At 40.6% G+C, this 24,090-nt stretch overlaps 1 protein-coding gene across 1 annotated transcript in view; it reads left to right on the plus strand.

The window, feature by feature from the left end:
* Positions 1–24,090, plus strand: part of cacna1ia (calcium voltage-gated channel subunit alpha1 Ia) — a 72,518-nt gene that overhangs the window by 35,898 nt on the left and 12,530 nt on the right. The window contains exons 17-32 of the mRNA XM_046414841.1: positions 328–428; positions 1,499–1,622; positions 1,816–1,884; positions 3,211–3,389; positions 3,704–3,830; positions 4,211–4,336; positions 4,463–4,552; positions 4,731–4,923; positions 5,660–5,811; positions 7,190–7,299; positions 10,281–10,414; positions 10,842–10,912; positions 15,566–15,644; positions 16,937–17,058; positions 18,362–18,817; positions 22,585–22,734. Coding sequence (XP_046270797.1) covers positions 328–428; positions 1,499–1,622; positions 1,816–1,884; positions 3,211–3,389; positions 3,704–3,830; positions 4,211–4,336; positions 4,463–4,552; positions 4,731–4,923; positions 5,660–5,811; positions 7,190–7,299; positions 10,281–10,414; positions 10,842–10,912; positions 15,566–15,644; positions 16,937–17,058; positions 18,362–18,817; positions 22,585–22,734 — 2,283 coding nt within the window. The remainder of the gene's footprint in view (positions 1–327; positions 429–1,498; positions 1,623–1,815; positions 1,885–3,210; positions 3,390–3,703; positions 3,831–4,210; positions 4,337–4,462; positions 4,553–4,730; positions 4,924–5,659; positions 5,812–7,189; positions 7,300–10,280; positions 10,415–10,841; positions 10,913–15,565; positions 15,645–16,936; positions 17,059–18,361; positions 18,818–22,584; positions 22,735–24,090) is intronic.

Below are 24,090 nucleotides of genomic sequence, written 5' to 3' on the forward strand. Positions count from 1 at the left end.
GTGTTAACAAATACAAGATGTTACACATGCAATAATCCCCTTGTCTTGTGTAGGATTTTCAAGTACTTTGTATAAAGCCTGCACTCCCTATCACCTGGGCCCCATGGGAGCCCCATTGTTTTCATTGTAAACAAGTCTGTGTACAACAGAAACAAGGTTAATTAGAAAGGACTATTTAGACAGCGGGGAGAGAGCTATACAGATGGTAATGTTGGAAGATTCTCCGAGCTGTTGCTATAGAAGTGTTTTCACTTTCAGAAATAATTGAAATAGGGCTCTGCGTCTGTGTGTGTGTGTATGTGTGTGTCTGTGTGTTCTTTGCTGCAGAGCTTGTGCTTCCGCATCCAGAAGATGTTAGAGGTATACAGACCAGACTGGTGTGAGACCAGAGAGGACTGGTCGGTCTTCCTGTTCTCCCCGCAGAACAAGTGAGTCACCTTTATACCTCACTCCTCTTTTTCTTCTTTTTCCATCATATCTGTTGTATGCAGTGCATTTAGTGATGGAGTGATTGCATCAATGTGGGCTGTTTTGTCATCTGAGCAGCCCCTCACGCAAGCATTATTGGCTGGCCGCAGGACGTATCTCATCAGAACAATACCAAGGATAGGTGGGCAGATTGTGTTTCCCCACCTCATCAATAGGAAGGACAGGTTGCTGAGCTTCTTCAGAGAAGGACTACATTAGAGTATTGATTGCCACCTTCCAAATAACAAAGGGATATTTTCTACCCACTCCCCTCCTGTTAGAGGGCCAGAAACAGGCCTTGGGGGGCAGGGGGGTAAATGTAATACCATAGGAAATTTATTAAATTCTGCATTAACTTGAAGAGGTGTTGTGTTACAGTCTGCAGAGGAAGGGTTTGAATAGACACAGTTGGGTTTTTTAATAAAAAGGCATTTAAATGTCTCCACACTTGTTCCAAAATACTTTAGAATAAATACAGCCTCTCCTGTTCAATCTGTTTCTTTTCATCTGTTCCAATAAACACTGCAGCAAAGATATTTAATTGCTTTTTGGCAGCACACAGTGTCACATGCTAAGTTTTGACATGCATATTCAGTATTTATATGTCCCATCCCTTTCTAACTCCCTCTCTCTCTTTCTTGCTCTCTCTCTTCTGTTTTGCTCGTATCTCTCTATTCTCTTCTCCCTGCAGAGCACTGTACTCAGGAGTCTGGTGCTTCTGAGAGTGTTGTTAATGTAATTTGTTTTGAATTAGGACTGATGTAAACAAGGGCTGAATGAGCCTATTTATTTACCCACCAAGATGTGAAGGAGCTCCCATGCACTGTCAGGGAACTTGGCTTTCATTCTGATTTGATGGAAGGGGTTTGTAAATTGTGCTTGGCCCAGTGTGTGACATTACCTCTATGTATTAATTCCCCAATTTTGGCAGCCTGTTTGTGCCTTATTAGCAATTGAAATACCTATTTGAACTCATCTTTTTGCTTTCTTCCTTTCTTCATCTTCTTTATCTCCTCTCTTCCTGTTCCAGGTTCAGACAAATGTGCCAGTCCATCATAGCCCATAAGCTGTTTGACTATGTGGTGTTGGCCTTCATCTTCTCCAACTGCATTACAGTTGCTCTGGAAAGGCCCAAGATACTGCAGGGCAGCTTGGTAAATCCATCTGAAATAAGTATATGTGCATGTGTGTATACACCACATCTCCTGTCTGTAGCCTTAGTGTGGGAGCTTTGATTATTCGAGGATAATTTCAGTTCTGTTATCTATAGGGAGCAGTAAGTAATGTGTTTTTACTGCCCCTAATTGCCTTTCCTCTTTCTCACCCTCTTCCTGTTTGTCTTTCCAGGAAAGAGTCTTCCTCACCATCTCCAACTACATCTTTACTGCCATCTTTGTGGGCGAGATGACTCTCAAGGTAACATTTTACAACCTGTCCCTCTATTACTGCCACTGAGTCCTGAATGCAGTGTACAAGCACTACACGCAGGCATCTTTTGTGTCTGTCTCCTCCCATGTGTCCCTGTTTGTCTCTTTCACTGAATTGACTTCGCCTCAATGCTCCACCAGCCCAACCGCTCCCCTGCCCTTCTTTCTTGGCAATTCCCATGTTCCTTTGGAGAATAGAGCAATTAAGCAATGTCATTAATTAGTGGCTAGTCTGCTCTTATGGATGTGGTCCATTTCCAGCACTCCCCCACATTCTCTCTTTCCTCTTGTCCTCTGTGATGTCGACTGTTTCTTTTTTTAAGTTGTTAAGTGTTTACACTTCCTAGCAAAGCCTCTGTTCTCATCAGACTGTTTTTTCGGACTTGGTCTTTCCCCGTACCTCCTTTGTTTTATTTTCTCTCCCTCCCCTTATTTGCCACTGTCTCTGTATTCTCTGCGAAAGGCTTTGGCTCAAGTGGGCCATCAATTATGCACTCCCGCAATCAATTATTAACCAATCACAGCCCATCAAGTAGTCACAGACTTGTCAGCCCCCTTGAGCCCCCCCGAGCCATACATGTCTCCCCTCATGTTTCTGTCTGTCTGAGCCTCATGTAGCTCTGTAATGTTTGTTGATGTATGTTTGTTTGTGTAGCATTAATCTCTCTGTAGGACCTCACCACATGTGTTTAGTGCTGTCTTCAAGCTGCAGCCACAGTAAAAGCACATGACAGCAGTTTTGAGCAATTGGTCAGCATTTTGCAGAACTTTTAGAGAATTGTGAAGCCTATACGTACATTTTATTTACTTTTGGCATTGCAAGCACTTTACATTTTGGCATTTAGACCCTAAGGTGTTTTCCAAGGTCTGATCTTTCAACCATCTTGATATGTTTGCATGCCAACCCTCACAGTCCCTCTGAAGCTTTACTGGATACTTTGCAAACACCTTCAAATGTCACTTGCAGATTTTCACTCAAGCAGACGTGATGCTCCCACTGCTGCTCAGCAAAGCATCAAATCTAGCTGTGTGCATAGGTATTAGAATTTCTGTACAACATCCAACCCTCAAACTTGAAGTCACAGAGGAATTGAGTACCATCATATGTCAAATGGCTTCACAATAAACAGGCAGCGATACAGGCACTGGGACACTGTTATTGCACCAATGGAGATTACACTTAACACAGTGTGGAGATTACACTTAACACAGTGTGGAGATTACACTTAACACAGTGTAACACAGGCATTATTTATTGAGTGTGTACATACATTTTTTGTGCTACAACTTTGTATTTTTTCTCTCTTATCTTCAGGTGGTTTCCATGGGTCTGTATGTTGGTGAACAGGCATATCTGCGGAGCAGTTGGAACATTTTGGATGGCTTCCTGGTTTTTGTGTCTTTAATTGACATTGTCGTGTCGATGGCGGGTGGGGCCAAGATCCTAGGTGTGCTTAGAGTACTCAGGCTGCTCAGAACATTGCGTCCCCTCAGGTATTGACAATGTTTTAAAAAATGTTTTTACTGTTAATGTTTTTCTTGGTTATTTGTGGCTTCTCTTTCGCATATTATGTAAAGCAGCTGTGCGCTTTGTCTGTATAGTTTTCTTTTCGTAAGTTCATAAAGTTGCTCTTAATAGATTAATAAGTTACATCCTGTACAATAAATATGTCTGAGATGAGATGTGTCATTGTAAAAAAAAAACTACATATTATACAAAATATACTTGTATAAACTTTGTGTCTTTCCACTCCCTCTATCTCCCTTTCACTTAATCTGTCGTTCTTATATCCCTCTGCCCTCTTCAGGGTGATTAGCAGAGCTCCAGGTCTGAAGCTGGTGGTGGAGACCCTCATCACATCTCTCAAACCCATCGGCAACATTGTTCTCATCTGTTGTGCATTCTTCATAATCTTTGGCATTCTTGGGGTCCAGGTAGGTGAAAGGGAACAGATATTTAAATGATGCATACTGCATGCGTTATATGCAAGACGGTTAACTAATCCCTTGTATTTGTGTGTGTGTGATAGTTTCCAGGCTGTGACTTTTTTTTTTTAAATGTTCTCTTCCTCACTTTCTCTTTTAATAGCTTTGAAGCACACTTACATTTCTTTCTTCAGTAAACTCTCATTGTCTTCATGCTTCTTTCATCTCTGCACACTGTTTTCATTTGGTGGGGTCTTTGACCCGCTCATTATTTCACTCACGAGCAGCCTTTGGTCTCATAGGAAGGCACTACAAAAGCTTATTTCTCTGCATTATATAAGCAGTCAGGTGTCATCAAAAACTAAATCTCATTGTTCTTCTGCTGACAGCTTTTTAAAGGCAAGTTCTTCTACTGCCTTGGCCCTGATGTCAAAAACATCACAAATAAGTCTGACTGTCTGCAAGCCAACTACAAGTGGGTCCACCATAAGTACAACTTTGACAACCTAGGACAGGTTAGTAACATGTGCACGTCTGGTGAGCCTTATGTTTATTGTAGGAATGTGTAAAAGAATCCTTTTTTCTACATATAAAGCATAATATGTAGTGCTCTTTTCTGTTCTATGCACACTGTTATGCAGGCCTTGATGTCCCTGTTTGTACTCGCCTCCAAAGATGGATGGGTCAACATTATGTATCATGGCCTGGATGCTGTGGGTGTGGACCAACAGGTACCCGCATGCAACAAAAATTCTCCATAGTAAAAATAAAAAAGGTACAATCTGGCTGAAGCTGGCTCATGTTTTTCTCCTTCCTCTTCGTCTCTGTTTTTTTTCTTTCTTTACCTTCTTCTTTCACATCATTTTATATCAAATCATATCTTGAACGAACGTGCCACTACAACCTCAGCCGGTGACCAACAACAACCCATGGATGCTGCTGTATTTCATTTCCTTCCTCCTCATCGTGAGCTTCTTTGTCCTGAACATGTTTGTTGGCGTGGTGGTGGAGAATTTTCACAAGTGTCGCCAGCACCAGGAGGTGGAGGAGGCCAAAAGGCGGGAGGAGAAACGTCAGCGGCGCATGGAAAAGAAGAGAAGAAGTAAGAGAGAAGGATGACAGAGAGCACAGGAGTATGGTATAGGTGAAATACCTGGAAGAGAAATGAAAAAACAAAAGCACAGTTGGGGGTAAAACGGATGAGTAGAGTAAGAAAGAAGATGCAGAAAGAGATTTATGGAATAACAATGGACACAATTAGGTGAAAAGTGATTACAAACACTTAGAAAACAAGCAGATATAATGATAAATAACACAGTGTCTGATAACATGGGCTTGAATAGCTCACTGATCTGCTATTGTTACAATGACACGTTATAAGAATCACTTTCTGTTAGCATGTAGAGCTCTGATCAACACTGATCAAAATGTGTGCTGTATGGAGAAACAGAGAAGGACATAGAGACAGGCATAACAACAACAGCAGAGACAGCTAGTGTCACAACTGCTAATGTGCTCTGCAACTTGAGATTTTCTTTTTTCTTTACGTTGATAGTTATTCCAGCTTGATCAAAACTTTTAAATTTTGTTATGCAGGTCTTCCCTTAAAGATGATCTCTTGTATGTTTTAAGTAGTGGCAAAAGCAGTTTGTTTGAATTTGGCTTCTGAATTTAGTTCTGTTTTAATGGCTTAAATGTTTGAATGATCACTGTTAAATATCTTGTTAAATATCACTTCAGAGAACACTTTTTTCTTTAACCAGGAACAATTCCTTTCATTGGATACAAATACAAATCTAATGTGTTAAAGCTTTATTGATATGTTTTTCTACCAACAGAGGCCCAAAAGCTGCCCTACTATGCCAGCTATGGCCAAATACGCCTGATGATCCACACACTGTGCACAAACCACTACCTGGACCTCATCATCACCTTCATCATCTGCATCAACGTCATCACCATGTCCTTAGAGCACTACAATCAGCCTCATGTAAGAAAGAACAAGTTTACCTGTCTGTGCATAGATGTACACTGGGTGGCTGTATAGGAGTGTATGAACAAATTGGTGCATTCTGTTAAGATTTTTTGGGGAGTGCAGCAGGAACAGGTCCAGTTGTGTATGCACATTAGATGATAAATGGGGGATGCACCTTGCATTCTTCCAATTATGTAAATAATCAGAAATGTTTGCAACTTAGCTTTGGCTTCCCAGAAATATGGACGCAAACAGACAGATTCCTCCATCTCAGTAGGAAGAACATATATGCTGAGACTTCATATTAATGTCTGATAAATCTTATTGCTGCTCTCCTACACGTGACTACAACTCTTCTACAGCACATAAAAAACTTTCCTTGTCACAGTGAAACCACTGACCGGTCAACCACCATGAAACTGTATTCAGGCTCTGTAGCATGTGTTGTGATTCGCGACAGCCCACACAAAGGGGCTGTGATTGCACTGCTGATTCGATGTGGGCTGCTGTCAAAGTGGGGTTAGCTGTATAGTACATATATCTGTTCATTCATGTGTGGTGAATGGAGGTTCAGAAACCTGAAGGCATTTTTGTGAAGGACAGAAAAGTGATTATCCTTGAGATAAGATGCTCGTTTGACCTTTAAAATGGAGCAAGCTTTCTCAAACTGACCAAGCATCAGATAAATATCACAGGTCTTGGCTGTATTTGTCAGCTGTTGGATCTGACATTTGGCAGCCTCCCACTTGTTAGAAGCTACAGCTCTATATTGATGAAAGGAGACAACAGCCAAGGAAAATAATCTCTAGTCTCTGCACTAACATGAAGATGGACTGGATGTTTAAGACAATGAAAATATGCTTGTCTCTGACACATTTGAATACTCCACAAGCACAATTTTGCTCAAAGAGTGTGTGTGTGTGTGTGTGTGTGTGTTTGTGGATGCGTGTTGCTGTACTTGGACAGAAATCTGTTGATACAGTCACGTTATGAGGACCTGCCTTACTTATGGGGACAAAATGCAAGTCCTCACAACATAAATCTTAAAATTATTAAGAGGTTGAGGTTAGGTTTAGGATGAGGAAAGTAATGTCTATTGTTATGGTTTGTTGGTGGTTAAGCCACCAGGAAATGAATGTAATTCTATGTAATGTCCCCAAAAGCGATGGGGTGTGTGTGCGCGCGCGTGCATGTGTTCGTGCGTGTGTGTATATTGTGCTGTGAATGGAAGATGCTCTGCTTGTGCCCCCGGCATGCTAGATTTTACTCTACAAACAATGGGAATAACTCCAGGTCTATATTTTCTCTCTGCTGATTCCACTGATTCTCCACACTTCTGCACCGTTGTGCACCTTGCACACATACACGCCACTTTTTTACTCTCTCCTTCCAGTCTCTGGATCTTGCCCTGAAGTACTGCAACTATTTCTTCACCTCCACTTTTGTGCTGGAGGCAGTACTCAAACTCATCGCCTTTGGCTTTCGCCGCTTCTTCAAAGACAGGTACAGTGTGTGTTCATAGCTTGTGTGTTGGCATGGCCATTGCGTATTAGGGTGTTTTCCTTTCTGCCTGCATGTGAATCTGTGTTCGTATTTGTGTCATCATGTGTACAACAGCTTTGTGTCTTTGATAAACCTCATCCATCCACTATGGGATTTGTTAATTCGCTGTCCAGAGTTAAACTGTGCAGTACCTGGTGCGAAGTGACGTGATGATCATCAGTCAGCTTTTCTTATGGTCTTTTTAGAGGCTAACCTGAAAACACAAGGGCCTTTGGATTGGAAAATCAGCTTTACATTTCAAAACAGCTGTAGATTTAATGTCACTGAGAATTACAGTTTTTGCTCAGCTCCTTCCCTTATCACACATTTAATGTCAAAAGTAAACATTAAAGCCACTATCGGAGGCGCTATGCACATGCCATAATCTCTTGAAATAACGTATATTATAAATAGTGCCACAATAAGCATAATTATTTAGTTCAGAGTGTAATGGCTGTACAAATCCCCTTTTTGCTTTGATCATTATAAATGGAATAGCTTACAGCTTTGACGATATGGAGGATTAAGAAATACACTGAAATATGTGTGCTGGCTCTGACGCGTTCAGTTATTGAGTTGACTAAACCATATTGTGTTATAAATGCGCATTTCCTGACAGTTATCACTCATGATCAGGTCTGTCGAAGACAACATGCTGAAATCACTCATTATAATAGTAAGAAGCAAGAATTTACAGTTTTCTTTATGGCATTTAAGTTCGGCTCCCTTATTTCATCCTTGTGTTTATTTAGTCCTAATCTTGTGTCAGATGACCTTGTGTGGGCAAACTTCAACTATTTTAATATAGTTTTAGTCAGTGAAAGCTCTTGATGTTTTTGTCATCAGATTATTTTGAACATTTCGGTCAATCCAGTCTAGTCATAGCCAATATTTTTTGTAATTGTAGTCACACGTATTTCACACAAGATTAACATTTTTTCATTCCCTGTGAAGTTATTCCTTAATGTAGAACTGTCATTCATTTTCAATTAATAAAGCTTTTATTTTTTTAATGAATATGACAGTTCTTTTATGAGGGGAGCTTTTCGTTGTAATCATCATTTGTTGAGTGAAATAACATGGTCTTAAATCGCAGCACCATTCTGCTTAACAAAACTCAACTGTCAATTAACTCTCTGCTCGCTGCTACACTGCTGCGCTTTCCAATTCCCCAACTCACTCTACTCACCTTTGGTTGACCTCTGTGGGAAACACACCTCAACACTGGTTCACCCCCACATTCATTCACTCAGAGCCCAGACTAATTGATTTGTCACTCACCCAAATGTGCACGGTGATGAGACTGATGTCTTATTCTTTTCAGGGATATGTGATAACTAATTAAAGGCAGAAACAGATTTGGGAGCTTATATTACACTGATGGTACTTTAATGTCATTGACCTATTTTAGTTAGTGAAGAGGGAGAGGAGAACGAGAGGGAGAGAGAGAGTACAAAGAGAAATGCTTAAGAGGTGACAGAGGAAGAGAGAGATGAGGAAGAGACCAATAATATATAGGAGGGGAAGTTGGACGGATCAAAGACAAAAAAGGAGGAGGATAAATGAGTGATGAAATGAGAAAGAGATAGGCGGATATAGAGAGAATTTATCACACAGTTACCAGCTGGCACTTTGTCTCTTTTTATGTAGTGTCAGCAACAACCGTGAGCAGTCATTGTGCATAGTGTGATTTATAGACTGTGGTGACTCTCAGGCCAGCTTAAGAACTGGGTCAGTGGAGTAGCAGGTAACGCACAAACAGACTGCCACATGCGCCACCGTGCACAACAGGTTTGCATGTATGTTTGTTTGTGTGAGTATGTATACTGTGGAGGAGATATGAAAGACCATCACACATTAAATTCAGCTTTTTGATAAGTAACAGGTACATTTTTACCTGGTGAGCTAGTTTATTTCCATGTTCTTTCATGTATTTAAATGATCAAAGAATACTATCTTTTAAATATGAACAAAAGCAGCTGCTGTCCTCAGTCTTAAGGACCTGAATGGCAATGACCATAGAGGTTGATGCACCTTCTTTTGGCAAGGCGGGTGAGACTAGAACAAAAATGTGAAGAAAGAAGTAGACTGACACTGACAGCAGAAAGAAACATGTGCATGATAATGCTGAGCCACAGCGGTGGATGATGCACTCCTGTCGTTAGCATTTTAAATGAGAGAGTTTGGAAAGCACTCTGACAAATGAATTGTCAGTGGCAAATGTTTTAGCACTCTGGATGCCTTGCTTTGTGATCTCAGATTAGATCTGCACCTGTTTTATCATTTTCCATAAAACTCACAAAGACGTAAGCCAGCGCTGATGTTTCCACAAAAGATGCGTAGGCCTGTTCATTTACTATCTTCCAAAAAGTCAGAGGATAAACGATGAGTACAATATCTCCTGAAGCGGTTGCATGAAGCAATAAAGAATTAACAAAAGCACGGTGTGGTGGTTTAATTACATCAGGTCAGCACAGTTGCCCTTAAGTCAGATTCCTCAGGGACTATGGTACCTTCAAGCTCTTTGATTCTCTTCCATATTCATCTGATTTGGCAACATCTGTTTCCCATCTGTCCCCAGGGCAGAAAAAAATGTCTGTAAACATTTTGTTGCACATGATGGATTTATTAAGGGATTTTGGGGACTGAGGCGCTGCAGCATCACTGGTAGAAATGTGTCGCTCTAAGAACAGTGTAATGTATTGAAAGTTGACTGATAACATGCTTACTTTTATAGGAGGGTTTAGTACAACACTGAGTATCGGACTTACAGTAGGAACCACTACAGGAACTGTGATTTCAGCTTTTACTAAACATGTTTGCCAACAAACTAATAATATCCCAAAAAAATATTTTTTTTTCTTAATATTTGTTGTTGGTGCATGTGTGGTGCAATGCATTTGTACATCTTTCTCCATCACATAAGTGTGTGTTTGTGCTAGGTGGAACCAGTTGGACCTGGCCATTGTGCTTCTGTCGGTGATGGGCATCACTCTGGAGGAGATTGAGATCAGTGCAGCCCTGCCCATCAACCCCACTATCATCAGGATCATGAGAGTACTGAGAATAGCTCGAGGTACCTATACTACACGTGTGTACATTGCACACACACACACACACAGTCTTACAAGTTCTATCCCAGCCAGACTTCCTGTAAATCCTCTCAGTGAAGAATATTGACTGGATCTTACTGCTGTATAAAATGTAACAGTTAAAACTGTAAACAACTTTTACAGGTCGCTTAGCTGTAGCATAGTAGCTAAAGTCTAAAGAGATGTTTTATGTGTACATGCATGTGTGTGTGTGCATGTGTGTATTACACAGAGTGTAAATTAAGAACCGACCTTTCCACAGTTTAACGTTTCCCATTTAGTCTGTAATTGAACCTGAGGGATTTCGTTCTAAATGCCCACACTTAAAATCCCTTTCTCTCTCTCTCTCTCTCTCTCTCTCTCTCTCTCTCTCTCTCTCTCTCTCTCACACACACACACACACACACGCAGTGCTGAAGCTACTGAAGATGGCGACAGGAATGAGAGCCCTGTTGGATACAGTGGTCCAAGCCCTGCCTCAGGTACACACATGTTCACACACTGTAGATCTCTCTCTTTTTTTTCTTCTCAGACACACTACAGGCTCTCAGAGAGAGAGAGAGAGAGAGAGTTGGCACGTTTCAGTCAATAGCCATGGTGGTACATTCCCCCCATTCTTTTTCTCTGTTGGCCTGTAGGCAACTCTAATAGATGACTCATTCATGTCACAGACTGGGGGACTGCTATTACACACATGCACACGTACACACATAAGCTTTGCCTTGTTTTCACTTTCACCACCATGGAGAGTACTGAGACTCCCACTGCGACCACAGTGAGCCAGAAACAGTGGGAACTTCTTAAACCAGTCTGTAGTTCACTTGGTGGTGAAATGTCCACAGAGTCAGACAGTTTCTAGGTCGTCTCAGTGCAGTGCACTGAAAGTTTAACTCCCTTGAATATTTCCAGAATGCATTTTTGCTCACTATTCTTACTGACTGGAAGTAGTGTATGTTTGTTTTGTAGCACTGTCTTAAGAACTGATAATAAAATAAGAGACAGTAGTGCCCCAGTGTTTCTTAATAAATAACCTAAAGTTGCATTCGTGGTATTCTCATTGCTGATGGTAATGAGATGGACCTGTAGCAGCCAGTAGCTGATTTGCTTTGCTTACCATCAAGACTCAAAGGGGGGGAATAGCTAGCCTGGCTCTGCCCCAAGGTAACAAAACCTGCCTACTGACACTTCTAAAGCTCACTTAACATGTTATATCTTGCCAATTTAATCTATAGAAGTAGGAGGCTACTGGAGGCTCCTGCTTCATATTTACCGTAAAAAAGCGAGAATAGTATCAATCTTGTCATGTAACTCTTGGCAAGAAAGCAAATGGGCATATTTCCCAAAATGTTGAACTATTCTTTAAAAAGAAAGGCTGCTGTCTAGACCGACGGTATGCTGCAAAGACTGGTGTACAGCCTCATTTATGGACACGCAGGCACAGAGTCACACACATACAGTAAGATGAAGCAAACAGAGGAAAACAGGTGGTGTGGTGAAAGGAGGGCAAGCAGAGGTGGGGGAGAACAGATTCCTTGTCTTTCTTTTCTATTGATCCCCCTCTCATTAACACTGAGCCCTTTGCTCTATCCCAAGGGTACCAGGGGAGGTAATTAAAACTAAGGCTAATTAAACTATTCCAGGAGGTCTCTGTCTATGTATGGGTGTGTGTGCATACTGAGGTACTGAAAGAGAGACTGGAAGTGTTACACCTGGTGAGAGATTAACCTGAAGTGCTATTACGCTATACTTGACAGTGAAAATGAAATGGCAAGCTGCCAACATTTCTTCATTACATCACATAGGATATTGAGGACAGTATTGACATTTCAACAAAGGCTTCATGATAAAGCTGAAAAAAGGATCAGGCAAATACACTGCTATTGGTATCGGAAGGCAAGGGATATGAATAATGTCATGAGGGCACACGGGGACAGATGTCTGCTAGAATAATAATTTGTGAGATTAAACATGATGAGAAGCACTATATATATTTAATAGGCCATGACAGGACATAGAGATGTAATGAGGGTTCCATGCACTTACACTAAATGGGTGAATAAACTTAATAGCTCATTGACATGTTAAGAGAAATGCATTTTTATGGCTTGCCTTTAACAAAGACACAGTAAGACAAAGTCATTGTAGCCACAATCATCATCCATTATCCTCTCCTCCCCAGCAGATGCGAAATGGCTGCAACACACTGTTCACTAACACTAATAGCCTGTATCATGTTGGCACTAAAGTCAAGCCAGTTGTTTTATCTGTTCTCTGGGAGTGTCTGAGAAACCTCCAGAATAGATATAGGCAGATGTGGGCGCCACATGGTATGCCATTTGTGCTTTGGGAAGCCTCTTCCCTGTGAAACAGTTTGTATTTAGCTTAAATAATTGATGCTGAGGATGTTGATTTCTGTCTTTGTTTCCAAATTAAATCATTAAAATATAAAGGAGAACAAAATCTTTGGACATTTGTGCAAAGCTAGTTTAAACAAATAGTAAAGCTCACGCTTATTTTCATCCAGTAAGGGTGTCCACACTCTAAACAGAATGCACCTCCTAAAATCTCTTAGTAAAGCTTTCTCAGAAGTGCATTCATCCTTATCCTGCATTCGACATAGGCACAGGCCATTATAAAGCACAGGCTGTGCAAGGCATACATAAAATTTCTGTCTGACCACATTAAAATCCTTCAATTTGCACATATTCCTTCTCCCTTATTAAAAATTGCAGAATGTATGAATAAGCAAATATGTTAAATTTCACAAGTTCAGCTGTTGCACGCAAGATGTCTCCTTCTTTACTGTGAAGTACAGTCTTCAAATTTCCACATCATACCTGTTGTATGTTGAAATTTAAAATCAGATTTTTACTTCAACATCGAGTGTGAAAACAGCCTTATATTGACTCTGCTCATCCATCATTCTGCACAGTGAAGTGCAAAAAATTCAGCTGTAGGAAAAGAGGAAGAAGAGTTGAGTACACCCGACAGGAAAGCACTGACTTCTGGCAAATCCCAGAAGAGTCACATGTACAGTTATTACAGCACTCCAAATGAAAGCTTGCACAGCAATTACCTTCAGTCCACAGGGACTCATCAGGCTCTTCTGCATGTAATGGGGTGTATTTGTCTACATCAAAAGTAAACTTAAACTACATATTTTTAGAATGTAAATGCTGTTAAACAATTCTATTGTGTTATATGGATGCGGATTTGATGTGGATTTTATTCTTTTTTCACCATCTTGTGCAGCTCTTTAACTAAATTTAGAATTGACCTGCTTGCACTAACCAGGTGAATCTTATCAGTTGTCATTGTGGTGAATTTCAAAGGACAGGACAATACACGGTAAGATATTTAAACCTTAAGTAAAAGAGAGAGATTCTAATGAATGCAGTTTTAATAAATGCAGTCTCCTGTTAGAAATGGCATTGATCTGAAATCTCATTGTAGTTCATTTTAATCTACTTATAGAGCAAGGAATCTGTCCGTCTGTTGGTCTACATTTCCTCTAAATAATGAGGGAACTAATGGAAGGAAGAGCAGTGTTGAGTGTAAAGAAGTTTGGGCAACTGCTAAATAATTGGAAATTAGTACATTTTGACTCTGCGACTGAGGTGCAGATTTTCTACCCTTAACAACAGGAAACCTACACTAGTTGCATGCGCTGTAAATCTTCCCACATGATGCTGCTCAGCCACTCAAATCTTTGTGCGTTCTGATAACAAAGATGGCTGTGCCTGGTCAGAGAACGAATAAGCTGCAACTTAAAAACGTGAGTATTTTCAACTGGGATCCAACAATGTGCTGCTTTGTAAGCTCCGCAAATTGGAAATGACTTATCACAGCATTTCAACTGCTCCGCTCAGAAACTTCAAGGCAAACGCATCCTTGAACATCCTGGATTATTAATATGTTAAACATGTTTCTTGCAGTAGTAGGCACGTAAAATTTTCCAAATTCATGCTCATCACCCCCATTGGTACCTTCACCTCGCACATGTCTTTTCGGCCAGTTTTTATTTCTGTTTAAGTGAGAAAATTGCTTATAGTTGTTGTCACGGTCTGTAAATTGTTTCAGTTATTTCCAGTGCCCCACACTGATACAAAAATACATTTGCCAGTGACTGTGTATTACTCTAATGATGAAATAAATCCATGTCATAACCAAGTACTTAAAATACTGATTTTCCAGTTCAAGGCAAGGGTTGCTATGACATACAGTGATTAAATTATCACAGCAATCCTCTAGAATTTTAGGTCCAATATTTTTATGATCAGGCATTGGACGTTGGAAATAGGGTCTATTATTAAAATCATAACACAGCAGTGATGTGGAAATTAGATTTGGCTCTTATTTACCGAGACCTTTCGCTCAAAACAAAGCATTATTATCAAAACACTCATTTTCAGCGTGATTTTTTTTTTCCCTACAGTTGAGCCTGTTATAGTCACTCCACACCCTGCTTTGAACAGAGAACAACCACAAAGCTTCTGCTACAATAACCTAATGATTGTAGCCTGTCATTAGAACATATGGCGTGTGATGGTAGTAACTGTCTGTAAGTGCATTTTCTCATTCATGATGGAGCAGTGTTGTTAGTAGAGTGTTAAAAACAGTGAATAGGTTTTGTATTCCTGTAATGGGATCAGATTTTGCCCTGAGTGTTTACTGTGCAACGTCCTCATCATCACCATTAAGTTGTTGTAGCAGAGGGATGATTTGAGGGGGAACCCAGCCAAATCCCAAACTCGAAAATTCACAAAAGCATCAGGGGTTCAGTTGTATCAGGGTCGCAAAGAAAGATGTGTGACAATGTACAGAAGTATCCACAGAAAGGAAACAGCGTGCCAGAGACAAGTCAAAGTCACATGTAACGTTTTTTAGCACACACCCATTTCCTGCTAATTTGTTGCAGTAGCAGTGAATGTGAATATGAACTCTGCTTTTATGCAAATTTTCATCCTGAAATGATAAAATGGTACTTGAATAGTTTTTTGAATTACATTTAAGCAAGTCTATAGCTGATTTTAGGATTTTTATTATTATTTTTTTTTGTACTGATTTGTTGTTGTAGATGTTGGAATGCTGTCACATGGTTTATAAGATGTTGTTGTGTGTGTGTTGTATTGCAGGTGGGTAACCTGGGTCTGCTCTTCATGCTGCTGTTTTTCATCTACGCCGCCTTAGGAGTAGAGCTTTTTGGAGAACTTGGTGAGCACACAAGTCATGATACCACAAAGTAGGTAGTGGTACACTTTAAATATCAACAATGCTAAGAATATTAGACATTTCAACTACAAATCTTGAAGGAGAATCTATATTAACAATCTTCAGCAATTTACAAATAAGAATCTTCCAAAGACTCATTAGAAACCAAGGCTGTGATATGTGATTGTATTAAGTGGCACTGGTACCATTGGTCAAGACAGGATGACATGCACTGACATGTGATAGTGTATCAATCATTTCATCATACGTAGATATTTTAGATTAAAGATTAAGATTAATTAAAATTAAAATTTTAGGCCAATACAATGAGATAAATGATAAAAAGGGGCCCTGTGAAGCCATACCTTCTGCTTCCTGTGGTCTTTCAAAAAGGAATTGCATGCAGGAGAATCTCAGAGTTAATTCAAGGATTCAAGGAGTTTTAGACAGATTTTCTTTATACAGTGGATGGATTACCCTTTGATCTCAACTCATTACTTCAAACTTTTTGGTATGTAACACTGTCTGCATCATCATTTATCTGGTAATGTACATAAACGATTCTACTGGTCGCATTTATCCTTTGTGGTAATGTTGAGATTAAAGGATTGTTCCAAATCTTTGAAGAACGCACCACATATTATTAATATCGGTGTGAGGCGATTAAAAAAATATGGAAATGTGTGTCCTGTGTACGTAAAAGGCTTCAAGCTTTCATGCGCTAATTAGTGTAGATTGTGTAGTTTACATTATAGTAAATTATAGTAAACTATAGTAAGATAGCCATTAGGGAATCAACCCTCTCTCCTGTACACTGACACATAAGTACCGTCCTAGAATATCCACACTGAAGTTGGAGGATATATCTTCCAAACGCTCATATTTCCTTTGTGTATTGCAGCTGTAACCAGTGGCAGTATTGCCTCCTCTTGAAGCTTGGCAGGAGAAAGGATTAGTGGCAAATGCAAGTGTCTTTTCTTAAGGCCATCCAGAGATTATCTTGGGATGTAAACTCAAAGACAAATAGAGTGTTTGGTCACATTGCTACTGATTTGATAACAGACTGTGTCTACACTTAGCTGGCTTCTTTGGACAGTCATCCAGGCAGCTTAGCAACAGAAATGATGCATGTTATTGTTGATTTTCTCAAACCTTAATCTCTTCTTCTTTTGTTATCCCTGCTCTTCTTCTGTTTCATTTTCTCTTTCCTTTTATCCCCTCACCTCTTTGTTATCTATGACCCGATAACTTTTATTCTTCCTTCATCCACCCACCCACCTTACTCTCAACCTCAGTTTGCAATGCAGACTACCCATGTGAGGGTATGAGTCGTCACGCTACCTTTGAGAACTTTGGCATGGCCTTCCTTACTTTGTTTCAAGTCTCCACGGGCGACAACTGGAATGGCATCATGAAGGTACAAGGTTGAATTCAAAAGACAGAGTACAATACCTTACCCTGCAGTACACAGGACATAGGAAAGACGTCATACAATTTATTTTGCATATGTGTTTCAAAAGAAGAAAAACAGAGGAGAGATGAGAGACAGACAAACTCCTCCCCTAGTGCTCTCATCTGTCCTATCTTCCACTGTAGTGACTTTAGCCATGCTTACTGATTGAAAGGAAATGTGCTTGCTCAGCACCAGGGGCACAGATTTCCTTACTGAGGGGCAGGGGAGTGACTTTGCCTCATAGCACACACACGCACACAAAATGCCAGTTTTCCCAGAACACACATCTACTACCATCAGTGGCTATGAATGCTCCTCTGCACACCTAGGCTTCAAGGGAAATAGAGATTATACCAGAGCATGTCGGGCGTGGACCATTAAACACACAGTGGATACAGGCAGTGTGGATCATAGCAGGCCATGAAGCAAAGCAACAGGCCACAGATGTTACAATTTCTGTCATTTTAGCTGTCAAATTATTACCTGGGCTATGAGAGCGCTAGAACTGCGTTGGTTTAGTAAGAAGGAGGCGAGGCAGATTGGTAATTAGTCATGCAGTGATGACTGGGAAAAGAGAAGAGGGAGAGGAAGGCAGGTTGGAGAGCAGTAGGGAGAGGGGGAGGCACCAGCAAACGTAATAAGAAGGAGAATGGGACTTAAAAGAACTGACCAGTTATTAGGCTTTCTCCCCTCTAGAGGCATCAAAAACCAAAAAGGGGGAGGTAGAGTGCCACACAAGAGTGAGCGCAAATGGGGATTTGGAAGAAGAAAGAACAACAAAAATGCAAAGAAATGAGATGGAAAGCGAGTGAAGACAGAAAAAGGAGATGTTGTGTGAAGGAGCACAGTGTGTAAATGTCATGCCAAATTAGACAGAAAAGACCAGCTTCAGCTCAGAGGGTAAAATTGTTATGTGTGGTCACAGCCTGGGTGAGATATGTGTACCTCCTCCAGAAAACACTTGTCACTTTGGTTCTGCTCTGACTGAATTTCACTGTGCACATGTTAACCAGAGTAGAAAACCACTAGCCTAATGCAGAAGAAGAAAGAACCCTGCTGTTTTGCATAGAAGCAAAACAGTTAAGTGTATAATGATTATACAAGTTGTCATGAATACTAAGAGCCTTGTTAACATGAGCTAGATGCATTCTATTATTACCTAAAATGTACTTAATGTGGATTTTTTTTTTCTCACTGCCCTTCTTCCTCTACTTCTAACCAACCCTTTCCTGACCTTCTTCCTCATCTTCTGCCCTTATGACACCAGGACACATTGCGGGAGTGCCCACCAGACCACAACACTGATGTGGACTATGCCTGCAATCCTAGCCTTCAGTTTATCTCGCCCATGTACTTTGTCTCCTTTGTGCTCACCGCCCAGTTCGTGCTCATCAATGTGGTGGTGGCCGTGCTGATGAAGCACCTGGACGACTCCAACAAGGAGGCCCAAGAGGAGGCGGAGATGGATGCAGAAATTGAGCTGGAGTTGGCCCAGGGCACCCTCTGTTGCATGGGCGCCCCCAGCTGTGGGGGTGCAAGGATGGACAAGGGAACTATTGCTGCTGGATCAGGGCCTGGAGCCACAGCAGGTGGAAAGGAGAGAGGAGGTGCCAGAGGAGAGAAGGGAGAAGGAGTTAGGAAGATGCGACTTGCAGCTGCCACTGCACACCCTGGGGCATCTGACTCCTGTGACTCCAGCAGGACGCTGTACTCACCAGCACAAGTGAGTGTGTGTATTTCTGTGTGTGTTTGTGTGTGTTTGTGTGTGTGTGTGAGAGAGAGAGAGAGAGAGACACTGCAAGTATCCTTATGGTCCTGATAGTGTGAAAGGCCTATTCTGTATGTGAGGTGTTTGCGTGGGTGTGGGTGCGTGTTTGTGTCTGCAAGCAGGGACGTCTCAAGCAATTCTGCATGATCAGGATAAGACAAAACACATTTTTTTTTTTTTTTAAATCACAGGTCTGTTTCACCTTTACAAAAATCTGATCCTTAATAATCTTTTCATTCCTTATCCTTGTAATGCTTCACTGCAATCTTTGGAAAGAGTGAAACGACTGCAAAATGCAGCGCATCATAGAGAAAGTGCAGACCAAATTCAGCTGTGGTCAGCAATCTCTGCTCAAACAAAAGTTTGTACCAGTAAGGTACTGAAGATGCTTTTTGACCAAATTAAAAATAAATAAATAAATGTTTGCCTTCCTTGTTACCTTCAAGTTGCCTGAATACTATCAGAACATTTTTGACACTCTTTTCTCCAAGGACATTATACAAAACACTATTGGAGAACAGACACTATATTGTAAGAACTTATGGAACTTTTTTTTAATGATTCAGTTTTCAAATATATATATAAACATATTTAAATCTCTGTAACAACTGCTCTGCCGACTTTAATGTAGGCGTAGTGTGCACTATGCAGCTGTGTTATGTCAGGAAAATACACTTGCAGTCTGTGATCTGAAAAATGAATTTGAGATCACAGACATTCTCAGCAGATATTGTATCTTAAACAATTTGGATCAGTATCTGGGGCAAATAACGTAAAAAATGAGACATCCCTACTTTTAAAAATCCTTTATTTTTCCTCTGGCTGCCTATCAATTCACACTATGAGTGCATTAGTCTGTGCAGAGAAAATTACAAATTCAGTTCACAAGCTGGAAGAATACAAAAGAGGCAAACAGTCTGGCTCTAATTTCTGTATAGTGGTGGTATGGTACTGACACGCTAAAGAGTAATTGCTCCGTTTCTTTTTTTGGAATTGACTGACAGCCACATTGCCTGATTATACTTGGTCATTTTTACCAATCACAATGTACAATTCCTTTGTACTTTTGTTCTATGTTTTTTACGGATTTTGTTGGAAGGAAGGGAGTACAAGAAAGGTTAAACTTTTACACAAAGAGAGGGAATAAAAAGAAGAGGCAGGTGTAAGGAAAGGAAGAAAGAGACTTTAGGCTTTGCCTGAGTGGTGACACATGATTAATGTAGGGCATTTTTCAAAATTAAACCAAGCTACTATATTGAAAAAAAATAATAAATTCGGTAAGTCAAAGTCAAGACTAGACCTTATATTTTCAGTTTACCTTTCAAAAATGTGTACATCCTTCACTGAAGTCATAACAGCCCACATTGTCAGGAAGGAGAGATGAGCTATTTTAATTGTTTTCTAATTTTTTTAAGCTTTATTAACCTTTCACTACTCACATGAGCCAGCATGCAGATGTGCACTCACGTGTTATCTTTCTGTTACGTGATAATATTGCTGCCTGCGTCTGTGTGTGAGAGTAGATGGTCTCTCATTTGTACCCAGAGTCTGACAGCAGAGACACATACTTCCATTATAAAATCGCTAATGATAGTCAGAGATATCCGCACAGAAATACACATAAAAATGACTCATCGGCTGCCATGAATTGTCTCACCTTTGTAGAGCTAAAGTTGGCTGCTTGGAGCCATTTTTAGCTTAGTGTTGGCTGACAAAGGAACTTAATGCAGACCATGGAGAACGAGCTGGCAGCATCCTCTCGCTTTCTGTCCCTCCTTCTCTCTCTCTGCCTTGATCTCCTCATCTCTCATTCTCTGTCTCTCAGGTGATGCAATAAGGGACCTGGCAGTGCGATTCAATTTGTTCAATGTACAGATACAGGGTGAAATGTGTGTGTTTGTGAGTGTGTCCAGTTGACAAAAAGCTCATGCGAGGAAGGGTGTAAGCCTAAATGATGTAAGTCTGTAAATTTAATGCTGGGTTGCTTCGAAATTTTGTGAATCTCTACATGTTGTGACATTATCGGTAGCTTCTCCAGCAAAACAAGTCATTTTATAAACAGTAATATGAGCTTCATGATGTCAGATTACTTTAGTGATCCATAAAATTGAGTAGCAGATAAGTGCAGAGCAGATAAGATTTGATCATAAACATAGATATCAAGAGCCCGAGAAAGATTGTAGCTACATGTAGTGTTTTCCATAATGTGCTGTAACGTACCGTGAAAAGTTTATTTTTGGTGAAACACTAATAATATATTGCATGGGGATTGGAGGGGACTTGGTAGGAAGTCGACACACACACAGGGAGAGAAAGTAAGGGAATAAGAGAGGAGTGATAATAGCTAAGCCAGTGACAGTCAGATAGACGCAGTAATTAATTTCAGCTCTCTCCTGTCTCTCTCTCAACCTCCGTTCCCTGTAGACGGGCCCTATTGTTGCCCACTAATACAGTTATTAATGGAGGCCAGCACATAGGCCACCACAGTCAATCAAACATTATTTTTATATCAAGCTCTGCACCTACACAAAAATGGACTATCTTGGGACTTTCTGTGAGAGAGAGAGAGGAGCTGGGTATGGCAGAGTCAGGTTTGCAGCCAAAAATGTGTCACTGCAACACTGTTTCATAAACCAGCATGATTTAGGTATATTTATATTGCTGGGAGTACAGTTAACATGTCTCTTGAATTCTTAACCCCCTCATTTTCAAAACATAAGCCATGAGTGATGGTAATATAACAGTATGAGTCAGAAATGTGTGTTTGCATAACGGATCTAAGTATAGTCCTTTAAGTGGTGTTGTAGAAATGTGTTATGAAAATAGGCTTGTGTGGGGATTGAAGAGGAGTGACCTTGTTTCGCAGCATCTTTTGGGATGTATCTGCTGATGTAATACAGTTATTTTGGCTGTTATGAATGTGCTACAGGCACAATGCATACAGTTCATTGTGAAAATACAGTGTCCTGCCAAGAGACACAGAAATTATTTTTAAAGTAGTTTCCTTTTTCTGTCAGTAGTTTTCCTTTTTCTGCCAGATTGGTCTTTGGGAAAACCAATCTGGCAGATGAGATTCAAGCAAGGAGGGATCATTTAAGTCAGAGAAAAAAACCTGACTGATTCAGTCTAAATTGCTTTAAACCTAATAATACCCAGAGCACAAAGCAAATGCTTAAATCTCAATTTTTTTCAACAAGGTATTGAACAACCTAATTGAGGTGATATATCAAATGTAATTGCACCGCTCTCAGTGCTCAAGGCTTTGATAGTAAAATTATGTGTTAGTTGGCTAATTAGGCTTTGGAGTCATATTATTGGGGAGCTTTTTTTCCAAAAGACTGTTTAGCCCTAAAGGCTGACAAAGTATGAGAGGGGGGTTTGTTCTGGTTTATTTGTACATGATATGTGACAGAGAGAAAGTGTTGGAGTTGCTTTTTGTTTTTTTTTTAGTTTTATGGAGGAATTGAACTTGTGTGTGAGTGAATTATCCACATATGTGACTGTGTGTATTTGTGTGTGACACTACATAAGAATTATAAAAGCATACCTGCGTGTGCGCTCCAGCATTTTTATAACGCTTACGATGGTGTATGCATTTCCCTGCGTGTTCTTTGTCCTCGCATGTCCGCATGTGCACATGTTTGCGCCTGCGTGCAATACTGGTCTGCCGGCCTGCGTCCCGTGTGTATGTGTCCGTGTGCGTATGTGTGTATGTGTTCCAGGAGAGCCAGTGGCTGGACAGCGTGTCTCTCCTGATCAAGGATACATTGGAGGGGGAGATGCTGATGATCGACAACCTCTCCGGTTCTGTCTTCCACCACTACTCCTCTCCTCCGCCCATCTGCAAAGACTGCAAGGGCCACCTGCAAGAGGTACCACCCTGAACAGACATGAATACATGCATAACATGCAATACACGCAGGGCAACAACCCCGGATGTTAAATTCATTGTTTAACTGTACAAGAAAAACAGAATCACGGGCATCAGTTTTTTAAAACATCTGGGTGCTATTGACTATTGACAGCACCGCACAGTCTCATGAGTACATTTCTTCAACATGAGATTTGTTAGTGACGTCCTCTACCCACTGAGGATAAATATTAAAGCCCATATATACGTCAGAATATTCCCAGCTCACACTAGTAAATCTGGTTATAAAGAAGTACTTCTGTGTTGTCAGTTTAGCAAACGTCTTGCTTTGGCGTGTAACAAAATGCAGTGATCTGTATATACCCCCCCTCCAGGGCGAAATACAGTTTTGCAGCCACTGCCACCTTTGAAAGTGCTGACTACCTAATCTCTATACAGACCTGCAGTGACAAGATGGCGAAGGCAAATGTGCACTGTTTTACTCGGAAGTGCAATGTGTGACTTATTCAAAAACCTTCGCTTTCGCCTCCATTGTGTGAAATTCCGCCATCACCACCTATGACTTTCAGGCATTTGCAGTGGTGTAACTGAGAAACTGGGCATGCTTGTCATCATTGGGTTCATTGCAACTTCAGAAATATCTGCTCTCACAGAGCAGTTCTAGTCTCTCTTTGCCTGACAAGCACAGTAGCCTTCAGTGTTGATAGGCTGTTATCAACCAGCCAATCAGATGTACTGTGGGCGGTTCCACCGGGTGAGACTACAGAGTGGTGACCGTGGATGTATCATAACGTTGCAGTTTAACATTATAGCAGGATTATAGCAGATTATAGCATTCAACTTTAAATTTTTCCCTTTTGTGATCTGATAAATAATCCAATCTGTGAATCAAAACCGTCATCTGACATGCAAATTTTGTGGTCCATTGCACCCCTAATGACCCTCTGAGTTGCTTGCTAAAAATGGTCCTGGTTTGAAATAAATTGACACTATATGCAAGCCCCAAAGAGTTGTGCAGGTAGAAATAAAAGGCCGGAAAACATTCTTAGCAAACGTATGTATACACATGTACAGAAACATACAGGTAACAAACAATATGGCAATGTATACACACAGATACGCACAATGAGGGTTTAGTAATTCTATGTCTCATCTATGTTACAAAAGACTTTCACATATACAAGACACACACATCTTCATGCAGACACACACACACAACTTTTTCATTTGGGATGAGATTGCATGAATGCAGATTTGCAGCAGGGTCACACAGGAACACACATTTGCATGTACTTTCTCAGGGCTTCATTCATCAGACAAAGCACTTTGAAGTGGGAAGTGCTGTTAAATCCTGTCA

Source organism: Scatophagus argus, chromosome 16 (genome assembly GCF_020382885.2).
Source record: "Scatophagus argus isolate fScaArg1 chromosome 16, fScaArg1.pri, whole genome shotgun sequence".
Classification (NCBI taxonomy): domain Eukaryota; kingdom Metazoa; phylum Chordata; class Actinopteri; family Scatophagidae; genus Scatophagus; species Scatophagus argus.